Below are 22985 nucleotides of genomic sequence, written 5' to 3' on the forward strand. Positions count from 1 at the left end.
TCTTTGGATGCATGACCCCTTTAACAGGCTACGTGGCCCATTTCAAATTTCTGCGCATGCGCGGTTTTCCCATTTATAAAGCCACTGAGTGGCCTGCGCGGGGCCTCTAGAACGCTGCGCAGCCGCACAGCTCAACTGGAACATTACCACCCACCCTCAACTTTCTGTTCCATTGACTCAAGACTCTTGCACATCCCCCAACCCTTTGCCCCACTATTGGAGGCCGTGCCTTCTGCTGCCTAGGCCCCACTCTCTGGAATTCCTTGTCCAAGCTCCTCTGCTTCTCCACCTCACACTCCTCCTTTAAGACCCTCCTTAAAACTCATCTCTTTGACCTTGCTTTTGGTCACCATCCCAATATCTCCTCTTTTGGCTCAGCATCCACTTCTTTGATTCACCTTGTACATTTTTATGTTAAAGGTGCTATGTTAACATAAGTTATTAATATGTTCACATATAATATTTTGTTTAGAGAGAAGTCATAGCAAAACCGACAACAGCTTAAGTTGACCACTAAAATTTAAGGCTTCAGTATGCCCGAGATCAGCAGGAAGAAAGAGCCTGTTGCATTGTATTTTCTTACGAGTTGTATAAAGTATTTATTGTGCCTAGCTGATGTGTTTTGTTGGCATTGGATAGCTCTGGTTTGGCGCCCAGGCTGGACAAAAGCTATAACACCAGCTTGAATGGAACCACTCCCTGACACTCCTTCCAGTCAGTTGTGTCACCCAAATTTTCCTGAGAGCAGGAAATTTATATTTTTTAATTGAACAAGTACTTTGGTTCGGTATTCACTAAGGAGGACACAAACAACCTTCCGGATATAAAAGGGGTCAGAGGGTCTAGTAAGAAGGAGGAACTGAGGGAAATCCTTATTAGTCGGGAAATTGTGTTGGGGAAATTGATGGGATTGAAGGCCGATAAATCCCCAGGGCCTGATGGACTGCATCCCAGAGTACTTCAGGAGGTGGCCTTGGAAATAACGGATGCATTGACAGTCATTTTCCAACATTCCATAGACTCTGGATCAGTTTCTATCGAGTGGAGGGTAGCCAATGTAACCCCACTTTTTAAAAAAGGAGGGAGAGAGAAAAGAGGGAATTATAGACCAGTCAGCCTGACATCGGTAGTGGGTAAAATGATGGAATCAATTATTAAGGATGTCATAGCAGCGCATTTGGAAAGAGGTGACATGATAGGTCCAAGTCAGCATGGATTTGTGAAAGGGAAATTATGCTTGACAAATCTTCTGGAATTTTTTGAGGATGTTTCCAGTAGAGTGGACAAGGGAGAACCAGTTGTTGTGGTGTATTTGGACTTTCAGAAGGCTTTCGACAATGTCCCACACAAGAGATTAATGTGCAAAGTTAAAGCATATGGGATTGGGGGTAGTGTGCTGATGTGGATTGAGAACTGGTTGGCAGACAGGAAGCAAAGAGTAGGATTAAATGGATACTTTTAAAATGGCAGGCCGTGACTAGTGGGGTACCGCAAGGTTCTGTGCTGGGGCCCCAGCTGATTACTTGCACATTAATGATTTAGACGAGGGGATTAAATATAGTATCTCCAGATTTGTGGATGACACTAAGTTGGGTGGCAGTGTGAGCTGCGAGGAGGCTGCTATGAGGCTGCAGAGTGACTTGGATAGGTTAGGTGAGTGGGCAGATGCATGGCAGATGAAGTATAATGTGGATAAATGTGAGGTTATCCACTTTGGTGGTAAAAACAGAGACACAAACTATTATCTGAATGGTGACAGATTAGGAAAAGGGGAGGTGCAACGAGACCTGGGTGTCATGGTACATCAGTCATTGAAGGTTGGCATGCAGGTACAGCAGGCGGTTAAGAAAGCAAATGGCATGATGGCCTTCATGGCAAGGGGATTTGATTACAGGGGCAGTGAGTTGTTGCTACAGTTGTACAGGGCCTTGGTGAGGCCACACCTGGAGTATTGTGTACAGTTTTGGTCTCCTAACTTGAGGAAGGACATTCTTGCTATTGAGGAAGTGCAGCGAAGGTTCACCAGACTGATTCCCGGGATGGCGGGACTGACATTCACTGGAGTTCAGAAGAATGAGAGGGGATCTCATAGAAACGTTTAAAATTCTGATGGGTTTATACAGGTTAGATGCAGGAAGAATGTTCCCAATGTTGGGGAAGTCCAGAACCAGGGGTCAGAGTCTAAGGATAAGGGGTAAGCCATTTAGGACCGAGATGAGGAGAAACTTCTTCACCCTGAGAGTGGTGAACCTGTGGAATTCTCTACCACAGAAAGTTGTTGTGGCCAATTCACTAAATATATTCAAAAAGGAGTTAGATGTAGTCCTTACTATTAGGGGAATCAAGGGGTATGGCGAGAAAGCAGGAATGGGGTACTGAAGTTGCATGTTCAGCCATGAACTCATTGAATGGCGGTGCAGGCTCGAAGGGCCGAATGGCCTACTCCTGCACCTATTTTCTATGTTTCTATTCCCCTCCCCCTATAGCTGTTTGGGGCTGTATTTTGAACACAGCATTCGTCCCTACACCCTCCAGATATTCCTTCTCTTTGAGTATTCATTTTGATGCAGTATTTGTTGGTACATTTTCATGTTTTATTTGAAATTTCACATTTCGATTAAAATAAATCTGCTTACAGGCCTTAGTAGTAAATTCTCAACAAGCTCTTCAACTCAGGGAAGATCGCCACAGAAAAGGACCCAACCAGAATGAGTTTCAAAAGAGGCTGAAAAAATGATACATTTGCATTTCAGTTTGATTGATGGTTATAAATCATCACCTCTGTGCAAATCCTCTGCAATTCTGCCACCGTTAAGGCAATCCAGTAAATGTTTTATGCTTGTTCTTGAAGGAATAGTGATTTTATGTTACATAAAATGTTGCCACAGTGGGGTCCCTGTTCTTATTGAGTTTAAATGAGTAATATTTTTAATTAGACCACGCTCCTTGTTTAAAATGTTTCTTATGTTGTGATATCAAGCATAAATTTCAAGCATTATTTTAATCTTTTGACCGATCTGACGCATTTTCTCTCCTGTAAACCAAATTACAACCCATCAACTTTCCTAATTACTATTATGCAAATGAAATAGACAAGAAGGTGGCACCTTAACTGTAACTTTAATTGCTTTGAAATAATTTAATAGCAAAGTCCAGGCAAGTATGTATCTTATTCCATAGAAAGTGACGTTTCTGTTAAATCTCCAGAGTTTTGTTTTGTTTTGCAGTGCCATACTTGTATCTTATGGGGGGAAAGAAGTTTGTATAAAAACTTGTCATATTTGGTAAATTTATTAAAACAAAAATATCATAACAGTGATTAAAAAGTTATTTAATTACTATAGATGTGAATAATAGAAGAAATCTCATCATAGTTTATAAACAATAAACAAAATCAATCTTGGACATTGCTGATTTGGCAAAGCTGAATTGGATGGATTCTATTTATTTACACTATTATCTTGGATTTTCCTTTAATTTACCTTGAACCACTAATTAGAGTGAAAAAGTAAATAATTTGTACCAGTGATATTTTTACGAAAAAATACAGTTAAGAAAATTATACAATGACATGTTTTGTGTAATCCACTGAAGTCACATATCAGAAGGGAATCTTGAATATGCTTGATACTGTATGAATGTGATATGTTGCTTTTGAATAAATATGTTTGAGGATTTGCTGCTTAAGTTGCCCAGGTGTTTAAAACAATGATGCTTGTATAAAAAATGTGGACAGGTACCTCGTGTTTGTACATATGTGGTAAATGTACATTCAAAATCTCTCAACTACTGTGCGTAAAGTCTTGTGGCAACACAAATAAAATTCTTAGAAAAATGTAAACTCACTGAGTTTCTATTTGTGATAAAAGGTAAATTGTATTCAGTACTTTTTATTTGTTGCACACTAAGTACCTAAATTATAATTATAAACAATTTGTACAGAAACGAACATTATGTCAAGGAATAAAATATTCCATTAACTAACTTAACTAAATTTTATAAGGATGGGGGAAGAAGTATTTTAGCATAATGTCCTTGTACACAGTGCATACTTTCCTTTGAAATTCAAGGACACCTTTAAACAGCTCCAGAGACACACATCTCCTTAAAACAGAATTGGTCTGCAGTCGTCAGGATGTTAAGCAAGTCCACTGGTCGTTAATTACACCATGGTCATTCTGTCTACAGAGCACTTTTATAGACCTCTCTTTGGTGTGGCTCAACCCTAATGTTTTTTTCAATGAAATGCAGAAAAAATCAAACCTTACTAGTTATGCAAGAGTAGGTGGCAGACAGCAGATGCACTTAATATGGGTCATCTTGCTCATTATTCAAACAATTAGCAGGATAGAGCCACAACAAAGTTCCTCCATAAAAGAGGGTGGCTGCAAAATTTTGCTTCATGGTGCCTGTTTAGGCGGTATGGGTGCCGTTTTGGTTCCAAAATGCGTCTGTTGCAGGCATTGGCAGGCGTCATCTTGGGTAGGGCGTTGGCATAGGCACAGGATATGTGCGCCTGAAGTATGCAGAGTAGGCAGATAGTGATGTCAATCAGCATTTTGGAGCTTAACTCCCTCTCTTAAGCTCGCAAAGTTGAATATGCGTTCAGCAGCAGGAAGGACCCCCACCAGCATTATACAAAGGGACCTACTTACAGATAAATTGCTGGTTGATTTCTACTAGCTGTTGCTGTTTGTTGGTTTATAGTGTTATTTAAAGTTGCTAAAGTCTACAAGGAGTGATGTGGCAGGTGCTGAAGGACTTTGTCCTGACTTCAAGGACTCTGCACAGACCACTTGCTCCAAGACATGGGTGCACTAGTTGTCATTCCACTTGGTTTACAGCATGAGCAGAGATGACACAGAGCACGACAAGCTGCAGGAGGAGAGGGAGAAGGGCTCTTAGCAGGAGGCCATATCTGCCCAGGATGTTCAGAGAGCAATACTCCTACTTGAACCTCAGCAAGAAACCATGTGTGAGACGTCTGCGCTTCACCAAGGATGTTCTCGCTGAAATCTGCCACTTACTGCAGCCACAACTGCAACCTCAAAGCAGGATGAGGACTACTTTGCCAGTGGCTGTGAAGGTTGCAGTGGCCATGAACGTTTATGCGTCGGGCTCCTTCCAGGCTGGAGCAGGAGATATTTGCAACATCTCCCAGTTTGCTGTGCACTGTTGCATTTCAGGAAGGTAACTGAGGCTCTGTCTTCCAAGGTAACTGAGGCTCTGTCTTCCAAGAGAACTGAATAAGTTTCCTTCTCTCAGACCAGAGAGCAGCAGGCGGAGCGAGCATGCGAGGATTGCAGGCTTCCCCATGATGCAGGTGCCATTGGCTGCACGCACGTGTAAACTCTGAGATGTACCGCAACTGAAAGGGATTCTACTCCGTCAATGTCCAGTTGGTGTGCAACCAAACTCCACGAACCATGCCAGGTCAATGCCTGATATCCTGGCACAGTCATGATCAATGTTCCCGCTAATTTTTCTTTTGTACAGAGCGGGCCACAAACTCCTTTGAGCGCGACCTTTTTGTCAGTGGACAAATTTTACAACAACTTTTACAACAACCACTTAAAAGCATATACAGTAAAGCCATATTGCCACCCCACCATCTAAAATCATGAGACAATCAGACACACTTTAAAAAATCCATGAGCCTTAGTGGTAGCATTTCCTCTCCTTTTGGAAGGTAAAGGGTTTGAGCCCCACTAAAGACAACCCCGGCGAGTGGAGCCTAGAATATGATCTCTAAATACTGGGTTGACATCCAGCAGGGTACTCGCGTCTAGATTGAGTGACCACTGGTTCAATGGTAGTATTCTTGCCTCTTGAGTCAGAAGGTTTGGGTTCGGGCTCAACTCCAGACAACTCTGGTGAGCGTAGCACTGGAACTCTGCATACTGGCTTGATGTCCAGCAGGGGTACTTGAGTTCAATGTTTGTGGTTGCCTCTCTACATCGTAAAAGGGTTGATGGGGCTTTTTAGTGTTGGTTGCAGGCCACCTAGGAAAAGGTGCTCTGACGATAAAAACCCGTGAGGAAGGCAATAGGAAACTACCTGAGCTACTCTTCCCTAGTAAACGGCTGAACAATCTCATGTGTGCGACTTCAGTTAGGACCTGCCCTAGGGCAGAACACAATGGACAGGCTCACAATTAGAAGTTTTTAAATTAATTATAAAATCCTAAAAACAATTAAGAAAAAAATAAAGATATCCATCTTTACAGTCTGTTAAGCATGACCTGGGAAGAATGCACAAGGGAAAATCTGGCGCAGAGGATTGCATGCCCCTTACAGAACTAACTGGATTTTTCTTATATTTATTTCAATGAAAGGAAATTTAGCCAGGTTCTGCTACTGGCATACAAACCTCCCCACTAGATTTTCTTTTCTGCTCTCTGGCCAAGTGCTGCTTACGTTCAGGTGGGAAAAATGAAAATCTACTTCAATATGTCAATATTGTAAAATTGTCACATTTAAACCAATAAGTTTTTTACTGACATGTTATATAAAGTTCTATAGTCTTCACTTTTTGATATGTTAAAATGCAATCCATTTTTTATATATATAATTTTAAAACAAAACAGTATTCAATACTCATTTTCATTGAAGTTATTTTGTTCTATAAAATCACATGTAAATATGATATTGCAGCCCATATACACAGTGCAAAATAATCAACCTGTTCTCTCTTTTGTAAATGCCATTGTTACTTGTTCATCAAAATAAATTAACACCGTAAAATCGGAGTTCCCATTACTATCAATGAGAATACTATACCGTGATTGATTGTCCAGGCCCACGTGACTCCAGCTTCACCGTCTGTATCTAGAAGACGTGTACGTGCTGCGAAGCGCGGGGAAAGAAGGCTTCCGACCGGAATTCAAGGCGCCTCCAGGACCACCAGGTACATTCGTAGAGGAATTTTGGGTCGGAGGCATTCGACCGAAGGAGGCCTCTGACCAGAATCTCAGGGCCTATATATTAAACACAATTTTGGTTTAAAATTTGAAAATAATTCTCGGATTGGAAACGGTGTTGCTACTTAAATCAAATTAAGTTTTGTGTATATACAAATATATATTTTGTTCCCTGTATATAAAAATACAGCAAAGAAACAATGCCATATATTTGTTATTTACTGGATCTATCCTGTGCCTCCAGAGAAATTTTCTACAGTCTTCTAAAAGCAGTAGAACATCACATCATCAGATCTAATTTAGAACTAAGAGAATTTACTGAACAAAAGATAAACAGCACTATAATGCACATATAGGTCACAACTAATATGCTAAGCTACTTTATTGTAGTTGTCGTTTTTTTCTTGTAGCAGGTTCTAACTGCAAGAGCTAACTTGTCTAACGTACCTCTCTCTGAATATTCCAGCCAACTCAATTCAGTGATTTGAACAATTAAATTATTTATTTAAGTTACCAGAGCTTAGTTGATTTGAATAACAACCAGTCATACACATAACTGAGCAAACCTTGTATGTTTGTTTAAATATGGCTTGAAACCTCAAGTCCCATGGGCACCAGTGCACAGGCGCTCTTTGTAATCGTGTCCCCAGTCCAGTGTTCTGGTCACATACCAGCTGCATGTTTAGGCAGTGGTATCTCTTTCGGTTTCTGAATACCTCTGCGTTGTGGAATGGTGCTCACAAGGCCACGTGTGTGCAGTCAATGGCTCCTTGAACCCTCGGAAAGCCCGCGTTGGTGCCTGTAAACCCATGGGGGGTAAGCCCTCCTCCCCAGACGTCATCGGCCTCTCCTCATCTATGGCCCGACATGGCCAAGAGCCGTTCTTCTATTTTGACACCGCCAAGCAATAGCATGGAGCATAATACACTGGCAAACTAGTAATGCCCCCATTAAATTCTCTCACTGAAACATAGAAACATTGAAAATAGATGCAGGAGTAGGCCATTCGGCCCTTCGAGCCTGCACCGCCATTCAATGAGTTCATGGCTGAACATGCAACTTCAGTACCCCATTCCTGCTTTCTTGCCATACCCCTTGATCCCCCTCGTAGTAAGGACTACATCTAACTCCTTTTTTAATATATTTAGTGAATTGGCCTCAACAACTTTCTGTGGTAGAGAATTCCACAGCTTCACCACTCTCTGGGTGAAGAAATTTCTCCTCATCTCGGTCCTAAATGGCTTACCCCTTATCCTTAGACTGTAACCCCTAGTTCTGGACTCCCCCCAACATTGGGAACATTCTTCCTGCATCTAACCTGTCCAAACCCATCAGAATTTTAAACGTTTCTATGAGGTCCCCTCTCATTCTTCTGAACTCCAGTGAATACAAGCCCAGTTGATCCAGTCTTTCTTGATAGGTCAGTCCCGCCATCCTGGGAATCAGTCTGGTGAGCCTTCACTGCACTCCCTCAATAGCAAGAATGTCCTTCCTCAGGTTAGGAGACCAAAACTGTACACAATACTCCAGGTGTGGCCTCACCAAGGCCCTGTACAACTGTGGCAACACCTCCCTGCCCCTGTACTCAAATCCCCTCGCTATGAAGGCCAACATGCCATTTGCTTTCTTAACCGCTTGCTGTACCTGCATGCCAACCTTCAATGACTGATGTACAATGACACCCAGGTCTCGTTGCACCTCCCCTTTTCCTAATCTGTCACCATTCAGATAATAGTCTGTCTCTCTGTTTTTACCACCAAAGTGGATAACCTCACATTTATCCACATTATACTTCATCTGCCATGCATTTGCCCACTCACCTAACGTATCCAAGTCACTCTGCAGCCTCATAGCATCCTCCTCGCAGCTCACACTGCCACCCAACTTAGTGTCATCCGCAAATTTGGAGATACTACATTTAATCCCCTCGTCCAAATCATTAATGTACAATGTAAACAGCTGGGGCCCCAGCACAGAACCTTGCGGTACCCCACTAGTCACTGCCTGCAATTCTGAAAAGTATCCATTTACTCCCACTCTTTGCTTCTGTCTGACAACCAGTTCTCAATCCATGTCAGCACACTACCCCCAATCCCATGTGCTTTAACTTTGCACATTAATCTCTTGTGTGGGACCTTGTCGAAAGCCTTCTGAAAGTCCAAATACAGCAATCAACTGGTTCTCCCTTGTCCACTCTACTGGAAACATCCTCAAAAAATTCCAGAAGATTTGTCAAGCATGATTTCCCTTTCACAAATCCATGCTGACTTGGACCTATCATGTCACCTCTTTCCAAATGCGCTGCTATGACATCCTTAATAATTGATTCCATCATTTTACCCACAACCGATATCAGGCTGACTGGTCGATAATTCCCTCTTTTCTCTCTCCCTCCTTTTTTAAAAAGTGGGGTTACATTGGCTATCCTCCACTCAATAGGAACTGATCCAGAGTCAATGGAATGTTGGAAAATGACTGTCAATGCATCCGCTATTTCCAAGGCCACCTCCTTAAGTACTCTGGGATGCAGTCCATCAGGCCCTGGGGATTTATCGGCCTTCAATCCCATCAATTTCCCCAACACAATTTCCCGACTCATAAGGATTTCCCTCAGTTCCTCCTCCTTATTAGACCCTCTGACCCCTTTTATATCCGGAAGGTTGTTTGTGTCCTCCTTAGTGAATACCGAACCAAAGTACTTGTTCAATTGGTCCGCCATTTCTTTGTTTCCCGTTATGACTTCCCCTGATTCTGACTGCAGGGGATCTACATTTGTCTTTACTAACCTTTTTCTCTTTACATATCTATAGAAACGTTTGCAATCCCTGTAAGCTTCTTCTCGTACTCCATTTTCCCTGCCCTAATCAAACCCTTTGTCCTCCTCTGCTGAGTTCTAAATTTCTCCCAGTCCCCGGGTTCGCTGCTATTTCTGGCCAATTTGTATGCCACTTCCTTGGCTTTAATACTATCCCTGATTTCCCTTGATAGCCACGGTTGAGCCACCTTCCCTTTTTTATTTTTACGCCAGACAGGAATGTACAATTGTTGTAGTTCATCCATGCGGTCTCTAAATGTCTGCCATTGCCCATCCACAGTCAACCCCTTAAGTATCATTCACCAATCTATCCTAGCCAATTCACGCCTCATACCTTCAAAGTTAGCCTTCTTTAAGTTCTGGACCATGGTCTCTGAATTAACTGTTTCATTCTCCATCCTAATGCAGAATTCCACCATATTATGGTCACTCTTCCCCAAGTGGCCTCGCACAATGAGATTGCTAATTAATCCTCTCTCATTACACAACACCCAGTCTAAGATGGCCTCCCCCCTAGTTGGTTCCTCGACATATTGGTCTAGAAAACCATCCCTTATGCACTCCAGGAAATCCTCCTCCACCGTATTGCTTCCAGTTTGGTTAGCCCAATCTATGTGCATATTAAAGTCACCCATTATAACTGCTGCACCCTTATTGCATGCACCCCTAATTTCCTGTTTGATGCCCTCCCCAACATCACTACTACTGTTTGGAGGTCTGTACACAACTCCCACTAACGTTTTTTGTCCTTTGGTGTTCTGCAGCTCTACCCATATAGATTCCACATCATCCAAGGTAATGTCCTTCCTAACTATTGCATTAATCTCTTTAACCAGCAATGCAACCCCACCTCCTTTTCCTTTTATTCTATCCTTCCTGAATGTTGAATACCCCTGGATGTTGAGTTCCCAGCCCTGATCATCCTGGAGCCACGTCTCCGTAATCCCAATCACATCATATTTGTTAACATCTATTTGCACAGTTAATTTATCCACCTTATTATGGATACTCCTTGCATTAAGACACAAAGCCTTCAGGCTTGTTTTTTTAACACCCTTTGTCCTTTTAGAATTTTGCTGTACAGTGGCCCTTTTTGTTCTTTTCCTTGGGTTTCTCTGCCCTCCACTTTTCCTCATCTCCTTTCTGTCTTTTGCTTTTGTCTCCTTTTTGTTTCCCTCTGTCTCCCTGCATTGGTTCCCGTCTCCCTGCATTGGTTCCCATCCCCCTGCCATATTAGTTTAACTCCTCCCCAACAGCACTAGCAAACACTCCCCCTCGGATATTGGTTCCGGTCCTGCCCAGGTGCAGACCGTCCGATTTGTACTGGTCCCACCTCCCCCAGAACCGGTTCCAATGCCGCAGGAATTTGAATCCATCCCTGCTGCACCACTGCTGAAGCCACGTATTCATCTGCGCTATCCTGCGATTCCTACTCTGACTAGCACGTGGCACTGGTAGCAATCCTGAGATTACTACTTTTGAGGTCCTACTTTTTAATTTAGCTCCTAGCTCCTTAAATTCGTTTCGTGGGACCTCATCCCTTTTTTTTAACCTATGTCGTTGGTACCAATGTGCACCACGACAACTGGCTGTTCTCCCTCCCTTTTTAGAATGTCCTGCACCCGCTCCGAGACATACTTTTGACCCTTGCACCAGGGAGGCAACATACCATCCTGGAGTCTCGGTTGCGACCGCAGAAACGCCAATCTATTCCCCTTACAATTGAATCCCCTATCACTATCACTCTCCCACTCTTTTTCCTGCCCTCCTGTGCAACAGAGCCAGCCACGGTGCCATGAACTTGGCTGCTGCTGCCCTCCCCTGATGAGTCATCCCCCTCAACAGTACTCAAAGCAGTGTATCTGTTTTGCAGGAGGATGACCACAGGGGACCCCTGCACTACCTTCCTTGCACTGCTCTTCCTGCTGGTCTTCCATTCCCTTGCTGGCTGTGTAACCTTTACCTGCGGTACGACCAACTCACTACACGTGCTACTCACGTAATTCTCAGCATCGTGGATGCTCCAGAGTGAATCCACCCTCGGCTCCAACTCCGCAACACAAGCTGTAAGGGCACTGTAATGGCAGATGAAACTACCACTTTCAAGTCAGAGCTTCATGCAGCATGCTGTGCACAACAGTTGCAGTCAATGTGACCTGTGATGTAAGATCCTCTTCCCTCCATTTAAATACACTGCAAATACCATTGCTGCACCCGTGGAATGCCTGGTTTTTCAGGCATTTCCTGGGGCGGACGTATAATGTGGCGTTAGGACCTAATTTTGCATCCGAGGCACGAGCGGAGCATTGCATGACAATTGATGTCATGATTTCAGTGAAACTAGAGGGTGGGGTGGTAACTTTTTGCGCCACCGGAATCCATGAGCTGAATTTATCGACTGGGCGGTAAAAGCTGGACACCCACCGTAACGCCTGGAAACACCTTTCCGGGGTGCTAACAGAGGCACAAGGGAGCGGAAAATTCGGTCCAAAATCAGCTGTTTGGGGAGTCTAGGACTACGGGACTCGAGGACTACGGGACATAGTCTAAAAATTAGAGCCTGACCTTTCAGGAGTGAAATTTCCACTCGCAAAGGGCGGTAAATGTTTGGAAACATTCCGCAAACGGCAATTGATGCTACATCAATTGTTAATTTTAAATCTGAGATTGATAGATTTTTGTTAACCAAAGGTATTAAGGGATAAGGGCCAAAGGCGGGTATATGGAGTTAGGCCACAGATCAGCCATGATCGAACTGAATAGCGGAACAGGCTCAAGGGGCTCAATGGCCTACTCCCATTCCTATGAATGTGAGATATGAATCCTGTTTTCTAATAGCGATTGAAGGTAGGTGAGTGATGGGGGCATGATGCATTGAGCAATGTGTGAGGCTAGTGGTGCAGTTGGTGGGATATGGCACTTGAAGATGAATTAATTGACCTTGACCACTCGTGTGAAGTCATTGAACTTTTTGCAGCTCTGCATCCAGGTCTTTGGGGCTTGACTTCCGGAATTGATCGCCACAGCTACCTGCTCCCACTGCCTTTGCAGAGTTTGTCTATTAGGCCTTCTGGGCCCCTGTGGATACTGGATTCCTATTGATAGAGTACCTCTCTCTTCCTGTCTACTTCCTCCAGCAAGGGTTCTCGTACAGCATCTGTGAACCCTGGAGCAAGCTCTCTCCCCTGTTGCATCATTAGTCACTGTTCTTGCAGGCCAGACTCTCGAGCTAAGTAACGAGATTAAGAATAGTCATCATCATAGGCAGTCCCTCGGAATCGAGGAAGACTTGCTTCCACTCTTAGAATGAGTCTTTAGGTGGCTGAACAGTCCATTACGAGAACCACAGTCCCTGTCACAGGTGGGACAGATAGTCATTGAGGGTAAGAGAGGGTGGAACAGATTTGCCGCACACTCTATCCGCTGCCTGCGCTTTATTTCTGCATGCTCTCGGCGATGAGACTCAAAGTGCTCAGCGCCCTCCCGGATGCTCTTCCTACACTTAGGGCGGTCTTTGGCCAGGGACTCCCAGGTGTCGGTGGGGATGTTGCGCTTTATCAGGGAGGATGTGAGAGTGTCCTTGTAATGTTTCCTCTGCCCACCTTTGGCTCATTTGCTGTGAAGGAGTTCCAAGTAGAGCGCTTGCTTTGGGAGTCTCGTGTCTGGCATGCGAACAATGTGGCCTGCCCAGCAGAGCTGATCAAGTGTGGTCAGTGCTTCAATGCTGAGGATGTTGGCCTGGACGAGGACGCTAACGTTGGTGCGTCTGTCCTCCCAGGGGATTTGTAGGATCTTGCATAGACATCGTTGGTGGTATTTCTCCAGTGACTTGAGGTGACTACTGTACATGGTCCATGTCTCTGAGCCATACAGGAGGGCAGGTATTACTACAGCCCTGTAGACCATGAGCTTGTTGGTAGATTTGAGGGCCTGGTCTTCGAACACTCTTTTCCTCAGGCGGCCGAAGGCTGCACTGGCGCACTGGGGGCAGTGTTGAATCTCCTCGTCAATGTCTGCTCTTGTTGTTAAGAGGCTCCCGAGGTATGGGAAATGGTCCACGTTGTCCAGGGCCGTGCCGTGGATCTTGATGACTGGGGGGGCAGTGCTGTGCGACGAGGATAGGCTGGTGGAGGACCTTTGTCTTACGGATGTTTAGAGTAAGACCCATGCTTTCGTACGCCTCAGTAAATACGTCGACTATGTCCTGGAGTTCAGCCTCTGTGCGCAGGCATCATCCGCATACTGTCGCTCGACGACAGGTTAGGGTGGTCTTGGATCTGGCCTGGAGAAGGCAAAGGTTGAACAGCTTCCCACTGGTCTGTAGTTTAGTCCCACTCCAGCGGGGAGCTTGTTTGACTGTGAGGTTGAGCATGGCAGCGAGGAAGATTGAGAAGAGGGTTGGGGCGATGACGCAGCCCTTTTTGACCCTGGTCCAGATGTGGATTGGGTCTGTAATGGATCCATTGGTAAAGTCAATGCCAGGAACTAAAAGACTCAGCTAAGAGAGCCCTATACAGTCAGCGCCTCACAGCTAACCTAGCGTGCCTTGATGACGCAGAATGCGCACAGCGCTTGGTCTGCCCTGCAGGCCTCCATAACCAGTGCCTGCAAAGAGACACTCAGTCACTCAACCAGGAAACACCAGGACTGGTTTGATGAGAATGATCAGGAGATCCAAGAGCTAATAGATCGCAAGTGCCGAGCATTTCTAAGCCTTAAGCAACAACCCAACTCGGGAGCAGCAAAGCAACATTACAGGCGGCTCAAGGCTGAGGTCCAACAAAAAACACGGGACCTAAAGAACAGGTGGTGGATGGAGAAAGCACAAGAGATACAACAGCTTGTCCATAGCCATGATGTGCGAGGATTCTTCTTCGCAATCGAGGCCACCTACGGACCAAACTAGCAAGGTCCCATCCCATTGCTGGCCAAGAACAGGGAAACACTCATTAAGGACACCGAGGCAGTCAGGGCCCACTGGAAGGAACACTTCGAAGATCTCCTCAATCGAGACTGCCTTTGACTCGAGTGTTCTCAACTCCATCCCGCAGCATGCGACCCGCCACCACCTCAGTAAAACCCCAACACTGCACGAGGTAGGAAAAGCCATAATATAGCTTAAGAACAGCAAGGCTACGGGAGCAGATGAAATCCCTGCTGAGGCACTAAAGTATTGCGGAGAGACACTGTTGGCGCGGATACATAACCTCATCTCTCTGATCTAGAGGGAGGAGAGCATACCGGGAGATCTCGGAGATGCAGTGATCAAGACCATCTTTAAAAAATGGGACAAGTCCGACTGCGGCAACTACAGACGAATCTCCCTGCTAGAGTCCTCAACCTTCTTCTCCCAAAGGCCGAGGTGCTCCTCTCGGAGTCACAGTGCGCATTTCATCCCTTGGGTACAACGGACATGATTTTTGCAGCACGACAACTGCAGGGAACAGTGCCAGCCCTTATACATGGCCTTCTTCGACCTTACAAAGGCCTTTGGCACTGTCAACCGCGAGGGTCTATGGAGCAGTGTCCTCCGTTTCGGATGCCCCCAAAAGTTCGTCAATATCCTCCGCCTGCTGCACGATGACATGCAGGCTGTGATCCTTACCAACAGATCCATTACAGACCCCCTTATTAAGAATAGTATTAGATTAAAAGAAGAGGTTTGTAATGTTGTCAAGAAGAGTACTAAGTCTAAGGATTGGGAGAGTTTTAGAAACCAGCAAAGGATGACCAAAAAAAGGGATAGAGAGAAAATAGAATATGACAGTAAACTAGCACTAAAAACAGATTGTAAGAGCTTCTACAAGTATGTAAAAAGCAAGAGAGTAACGAAAGTAAACGTGGAGAAATTATAATGAATAAGGAAATGACAGTAAACATTAAACAAATATTTTGTATCTGTCTTCACCGTAGAAGACACAAAAAACATACCAGAAATAGTGGGGAACTAAGGGCAAATGAGAGTGAGGAACTTAAAGTAATTATTATTATAATTTTTATATAGCGTTTTTAACGTAGTAAAACATCCCAAGATGCTTCACAACAGTGTTACAAGACAAAACTAGTCCTTACTACTAGGAGAATCAAGGGGTATGGCGAGAAAGCAGGAATGGGGTACTGAAGTTGCATGTTCAGCCATGAACTCATTGAATGGCGGTGCAGGCTCGAAGGGCCGAATGGCCTACTCCTGCACCTATTTTCCATGTTTCTATGTTTCTAAAACAGATAAACTTGACACCAAGCCACAAAAGAAGAAATTAAGACAGATGACCAAAAGCTTGTTTAAAGAGATAGGTTTTAAGGAGTTTTTAAAGGAGGAAAGAGAGGTAGAGAGACGGAGAGGTTAAGGGAGGGAGTTCCAGAGCTAAGGCCCAAACAGCTGAAGGCACAGCCACCAATGGTTGAGCAATTATAATCAGTGGTATTCAAGAGGCCAGAATTTGAGGAGCGCAAACATCTTGTGGGGTTGTGAGGCTGAAAAAGATAGGGAGGGGCAAGGTCACGGAGTGATTTGTAAATAAGGATGAGAATTTTGAAATCGAGACATTATTTAACCGGGAGCCAATGTAGGTCAGAAAGCACAGGTGTTGATTTCTGGATTCTTTTCCTTCAATCTGTTTCAGTGAATACACTGAAGCGAACACCAAAGGAGCTTATAACAAAGAAGTCTTTATTAATTTCTCTCACCGGCCGAGACTTATCAGACAGAAGGAATACTCTCTTGATAGAGCGTACACACTTCCTACGGACAAATACGTTTACATTGTGAAGGCACACAGTTATACATTTTTTGGTACAAGATAACAAGATACAATTAGAGTGACATCCTAGTTCAGCCTATCCCTTTTGATCCCTCCTTTCCTTTGTCCACTCATGAGCCGACATTTATATGAGCTGTTTTTACTAAAGCTCAGGCATTGTTTCTAAATGTTACAATTTTACTGGCGTGACTAGTAACTGAGACCTTGCAATTCTGCTAATTGTGCTGATGTTGTAATATTTGCAATCTGACATTCTCTTAGTTATTTTTCCATGGCTTATACATTTTCATATATTCAGTTCACTTCACTGTCTTTATTTTCATATATCCAGTTCACATATCCACACAGGGGTGATGGGTGATTGTGACTTGGTGCGAATTAGTACACGGGCTGCTGAGTTTTGGATGATCTCAAGTTTACGTAGTGCAGAATGTGTAGTAATACAAGAAACTCTCGTTTATCCGGATACGAATGTAACGGAAAGACCGCCGTAGTGGAATTTAAAATAACTGTCACACACATGAATATCTCGCTCACTTCAACTATCGCAAACGTGAACAGGTTGCTCAATTACACATAAATTGACGCAGGCATGGACTTCTTTCTAACTTTTCAACTGTTACACGCATTGAAAGCAGTTCAAGCAGTCGGTGTACAATTTAAAATGTATTGTGACAGCACTAAAAGGAAACGAAGAGTATTGAGCATTCAGCAGATATTAGAAATGAGAAAGAAGTCTGTAGCTGGCAGAAGTGTGTGTACTTTGATGGACGAATATGAAGTTGGATCATCAACAATTTACAATATCAAGAAGCAAAAGAAAGATTTAGAAAGTTTCACCAATGCTTCTGAATTTTCCGTCAAGGCAATGTCTGACAAGAATTTGCGAAAGCCGAAGCTTGACAAACTAGACCAAATGCTTTATGAATGGTTTTTGATACGTCCTTACTACACAGTATAAATGCACACAAGGCCCATGCTTGAGAGAAGGTCAGTCTGTGACCTATCCTTTATTCCTTAGCACTCAAGTGCAGGAAGTGGGTGGAGCTTCCCCTTTTATACCTGAAGGTCCAGGTTAGGAGTGTCTCCCACCTCGTGGTCAGTGTTCTCACGGTGTACAATTTAGGTCAGTTTATACATGGGTTACAATGCTGGTTGAATACATGACAACACCTCACCCCCCCAAAGTCTTATTGGGATCACAGGTTGAGTCTCTCTGGTGGTTTACGCTCCCTTGTAGAGCGCCTGAATTGGGGCTCCGGTTGTTGGCCGCTGGCCTGGGTGTCTGCTGTTTGCGGTGCCTCAGGCCTGTCCGGACTGCCCACAGTGACTGGGCTCTCCACCCTTTGGTTCCGGTGTTCGGTCACCTGTGGTGGAGTGAACTCTACATCGTGTTCTTCCTCTGCTTCTTCTATGGGGTTGCTGAACCTCCTTTTTGTTTGATCCACTTTTTTGGGGCAGATTTGTCCATTGGTAAGTTTAACTACCAGAATCCTAGCGTCCTTTTCATTAGTAGCTCTGCGGGTGGAACCCCTGTGAGCGAGTGTGGTCGGGATCTATAGGCCAACAGGAGGCGTGATAAGCGGGTTTGTAGGGAACCCCCTTGGATTCTGAGCATCCCCTGTTTGATTATCTGCACTGCTCGTTCTGCCTGGCCGTTTGAGGCCGGCTTGAACGGTGCCGTTCTAACATGGTTAATTCCATTGCCTGCCATGAAGTCCTGGAATTCAGTGCTTGTGAAGCACGGGCCATTGTCGCTGACCAAGATGTCCGGTAGACCGTGGGTGGCGAACATTGCCCGTAGACTTTCTACCCTGGCAGAGGATGTGCTTGAATTTAAAATGTCACACTCGATCCATTTGGAGTAGGCGTCTACTACAACCAAAAACATTTTCCCCATGAAAGGACCGGCGTAGTCCACATGGATGCGTGACCAAAGCTTGGCGGGCCATGGCCAGGGGCTAAGGGGGGCTTCCCTGGGCGCATTGCCCAGCTGGGCACACGTGTTGCACCTGCGAACACAAAGTTCCAGGTCTGCGTCTATCCCTGGCCACCAGACGTGTGACCTGGCAATTGCCTTCATCATGACAATGCCCAGGTGCCCATTGTGGAGTTTTCTGATGAACACCTCTCTGCCCAGCTGGGGCATGACTACTCGGTTTCCCCACAGTAGGCAATCGGCCTGAATCGAGAGTTCATCCTTGCGCCTGTGAAATGGTTTAAATTTCTCAGGGCATGCCCTGTACGTGGCTGCCCAGTCCCCATTCAGGACACATTTCTTGACTAGAGACAATAGCGGGTCTCTATTTGTCCAGACTTTAATCTGACGGGCTGTCACGGGTGAGCTTTCGCTTCCGAAAGCTTCAACAGCCATGACCATCTCAGCAGCATTTTCGGTAGCCCCCTCAGTGGTGGCTAGTGGGAGCCTGCTGAGTGCATCAGCGCAGTTTTCGGTGCCCGGTCTGTGCCGAATTGTGTAGTCATAGGCGGCTAACGTGAGTGCCCACCTCTGTATGCGGGCCGATGCGTTTGCATTTATGGCCTTGTTGTCGGCCAAAAGGGACGTTAGGGGTTTGTGATCTGTCTCCAGCTCAAATTTCCTGCCAAACAGGTACTGGTGCATTTTCTTTACCACATATACACATGCGAGCGCCTCCTTTTCTACCATCCCGTATCCCCTTTCTGCCTGGAACAGACTTCTGGAGGCATAAGCTACCGGCTGTAACTGACCCTTGGCATTGACATGCTGCAACACACACCCGACACCATAGGACGATGCATCGCACGTTAGCACAAGTTTCTTACATGGGTCATATAGCGTTAACAGATTGTTGGAACATAACAAATTGCGTGCTCTATTAAAAGCCCTTTCCTGGCTATCCCCCCAGAACCAATCGCGACCTTTGCGAAGGAGCACGTGTAGTGGCTCTAGCAGCGTGCTCAACTTGGGAAGAAAGTTACCAAAATAGTTCAGGAGCCCCAGGAAAGAACGCAGCTCCGTCATGTTACGGGGTCTGGGTGCTCTCTGGATCGCTTCCGTCTTGGACACAGTAGGACTGATCCCGTCTGCTGCTACCCTCATCCCCAGGAATTCTACCTCTGGAGCGAGGAAGACGCACTTCGCCTTTTTCAGTCGCAGACCTACCCGGTTCAGTCTGCGTAGCACCTCCTCCAGGTTGTGGAGGTGTTCTTCAGTATCGTAACCCGTAATGAGGATGTCGTCCTAAAAAACCACTGTCCCTGGAATCGACTTGAGGAGGCTTTCCATATTTCGTTGGAAGATCGCGGCGGCCGAGCGAATCCCGAACGGACATCTGTTGTACTCAAACAACCCCTTGTGTGTCGTGATGGTGGTCAGCTTCTTCGACTCACTCGCCAGCTCCTGGGTCATGTAAGCTGAGGTCAGGTCCAATTTTGAAAAAAGTTTGCCACCGGATAGCGTGCATCCACGCCTCCAGCATGAGTACCGCTCTCGGTAGCGGGTACTGGTCTTGGAGTGACACCCGATTGATGGTGGCCTTGTAATCGCCACATATCCTGACCGACCCATCCGCCTTGAGCACCGGCACAATCGGGCTCGCCCAGTCACTGAATTCAACTGGCGAGATGATGCCTTCCCTCAGCAGGTGGTCCAATTCGCCTTCTATCTTTTTCCGCATCACGTACGGCACCGCTCTGGTCTTGTGGTGTACTGGCCTGGCGTCCGGGTTTATGTGAATCACTACCTTGGCCCCCATGAAAGTGCCAATGCCGGGTTGAAATAATGAGTCAAATTTGTCCAGGATCCATGAGCATGATACTTGCTCCACAGAGGAAATTGCATTGACATCGCTCCATTTCCAGTTCATGACAGCAAGCCAACTCCTCCCCAGTAGTGCGGGACCATCCCCTGGGACAATCCAGAGTGGCAGTCTGTTCTCCGAATCTTTGTGGGTCATGACTACCGTGGCGCTGCCCAGCACCGGAATGATCTGCTTTGTGTAAGTTTGTAGCTGTGCGCCAATCGCCGATAATTCTGGCCTCCTAGCCTTGGATGCCCACAACTTTTCGAACTGTTTGATACCCATCAGAGACTGGCTGGCCTCTGTGTCTAACTCCATTGATACTGGGATGCCATTGAGGAGCACTTTCATCATTATCGGTGACGTCCTGGTGTATGAACTGTATACGTGCTCCACATGAACTCGCTGAACTTCAGCTTCCAGCGATTTCCCCCAGCGTTCATTTCTGCAATTTCTGCAGGTATTTTGCTCATCTCTGCAAACTCCGGCTGAGTGTGTGCCTCCACGCCTCCAGCATGAGTTGTGGTTTGAAACAGAAGGTCCCTTGCCAGTCGATCATCCCTGACTGCCCCTGTTATTGTCCTTGAGTGCACCATTAACAGGTGTTGATGGTCCCATTACTGGCCGCATTGTCCCTTGCAATGGCGTGAATCGCTGTTCAGCTTGCCATTGTCTCTGTCGAACTCCCCCTCTGGGTTCGACTACATGTTGGGGCATGCCCGACTGCCCTTGTCTGCCTGGAGAACTGTGTGCTGCTTTAACAATGTTGAATCTCTGTCCCAACCATTCCTTAACACAGTACCTCTCGTCTGTTCTGCTAGTGGTCATGCTCACGTGGTTTAAATCCCAGTTTCTTGTCGCCATTGATACGTCCTTACTACACAGTATAAATGCACACGAGGCCCATGCTTGAGAGAAGATCAGTCTGTGACCTATCCTTTATTCCTTAGCACTCAAGTGCAGGAAGTGGGTGGAGCTTCCCCTTTTATACCTGAAGGTCCAGGTTAGGAGTGTCTCCCACGTCGTGGTCAGTGTTCTCACGGTGTACAACTTAGGTCAGTTTATACGTGGTTTACAATGCTGGTTGAATACATGACAGTTTTCTTTGAAACGGTCTGAAGCTGCGGCAATTTCAGGGCCAATGATTACAGCAAAGGCCAAGGACTTCAAGATGAGAATGCATCTAACTGAAGAGTGCATTTTTTCAGAGGGCTTGCTCGCACTTTTTAAGCATCGCCATGGCATTCGCCAGCTGGATGTGTCGGGCGAAAAAAAATCAGCAGACAATGATGCCGCACAGAATTATTCAAGAACCTTTGCTGAAATGGTGCAGGAAATTAAATTGGCTGCAGATCAAACATACAATGCCGATGAGACTGGTTTACTTTGGAGGTGTTTGCCAACTGCTACATTAGCTGTGTCATGTATCTTACATTATTATATATAACTGTATCCCAACATGCTGTACATGACTGTCATAAGATATGACCTGTAACCCCCAGCATACCTTACCACCGGGGGTGCACTTGCAAGAGACAGGTATATAAGCACAGGTCTCAGGCAAGTGTGGCATTCCAGAGCTGGAAAATAAAGGTGCAGGTCCAGAGTGACCTTGACTTCACTACATGCCTCGTGTGAATCTGTACTGAGGGGACAGGACTTTACAGTGGCGACGGGTTATGGGATTACAGAATCCACAGAATGGCGAACAACGGATCAGATGAAAAGTACAATGCGGGAGACAATTGGGAGGACTTTATAGAAAGGCTCCAGCAAAGCCTTGTAACCAAAGACTGGTTAGGCGACGATACAGCAGACAAGAGAAGAACCCATCTCTTGACTAGCTGTGGCTTGAAAACGTACGCTTTAATGAAGGATCTGTTGACACCTGAGAAATCAGCAAGCAAGTCGTTTGAAGAATTGAGCACACTGATAAGAGACCACCTGAAGCTAGCGAGCAGCCGACACATGGCCAGACACAGGTTCTACAACTACAGATGCTGTGTGGGCCAGAGCATACCCGACTTCGTGGCGGAACTTCGGAGGTTGGCTAGTTTATGTGAGTTCTCCGATGAACTGAGGAGAGAAATGCTGAGAGACTTTTTAATTGAAGGAATAGGCCATGCAGGCATATTCCGAAAGCTCATAGAGACCAAGAACCTGACCTTAGAGGCAGCAGCAGTGGTTGCACAGACATTCTTGGTAGGGGAAGAAGAAACGAGGTTGATTTACAATGCAGGTACGACAACTAACAAAATAATGGAACGAGGAGTTCACAACATTAGAAAAGCTGCTACCCCCACACACAAACAAAACCGGCAGAACAGGCTTTCGACAGCAAGCAGTGGCAACAGAAGCCATCAAGGGCCACAGGAACAGCCGTTCAAACCTCATCAACCCACAATGCGAGCAATCAACTACAAACTGAGAGAAGCTCTCGAGAGATCAGCCAGACGCAGCTCATTCTTTGCAAGCAGTCTGTGCTGGAGGTGTGGAGCTGGGCACTCTTCAAGGGAATGTCGATTTCAGCAGGCTGTTTGCAGGAACTGTGAATATATAGGGCATTTGGCCCGCATGTGCAAAAAAACGGCAGCTCGGCTGGTATACGAATCGGATAGGTCGGAAAGCGGACCAGAAGACGGGTCAACACGATCAATGGCCGCTGCTCCTATGACAGGACGCCTCCAAAAATGATGAGGGTCCTACTC

The 22985-nt window shown here is 45.6% G+C and overlaps 1 protein-coding gene across 1 annotated transcript in view; it reads left to right on the forward strand.

The window, feature by feature from the left end:
• LOC139256444 (terminal uridylyltransferase 7-like) overlaps nucleotides 1-3841 on the forward strand; it is a 122130-nt gene extending 118289 nt beyond the window's left edge. The window contains exon 27 of the mRNA XM_070874223.1: nucleotides 2639-3841. Within this exon, the coding sequence (XP_070730324.1) occupies nucleotides 2639-2712 (74 nt within the window). The 3' untranslated portion in view covers nucleotides 2713-3841. The remainder of the gene's footprint in view (nucleotides 1-2638) is intronic.
• Nucleotides 3842-22985: the final 19144 nt, after the last annotated feature.

This window comes from Pristiophorus japonicus, unplaced genomic scaffold (assembly GCF_044704955.1).
Source record: "Pristiophorus japonicus isolate sPriJap1 unplaced genomic scaffold, sPriJap1.hap1 HAP1_SCAFFOLD_725, whole genome shotgun sequence".
Taxonomy (NCBI): domain Eukaryota; kingdom Metazoa; phylum Chordata; class Chondrichthyes; family Pristiophoridae; genus Pristiophorus; species Pristiophorus japonicus.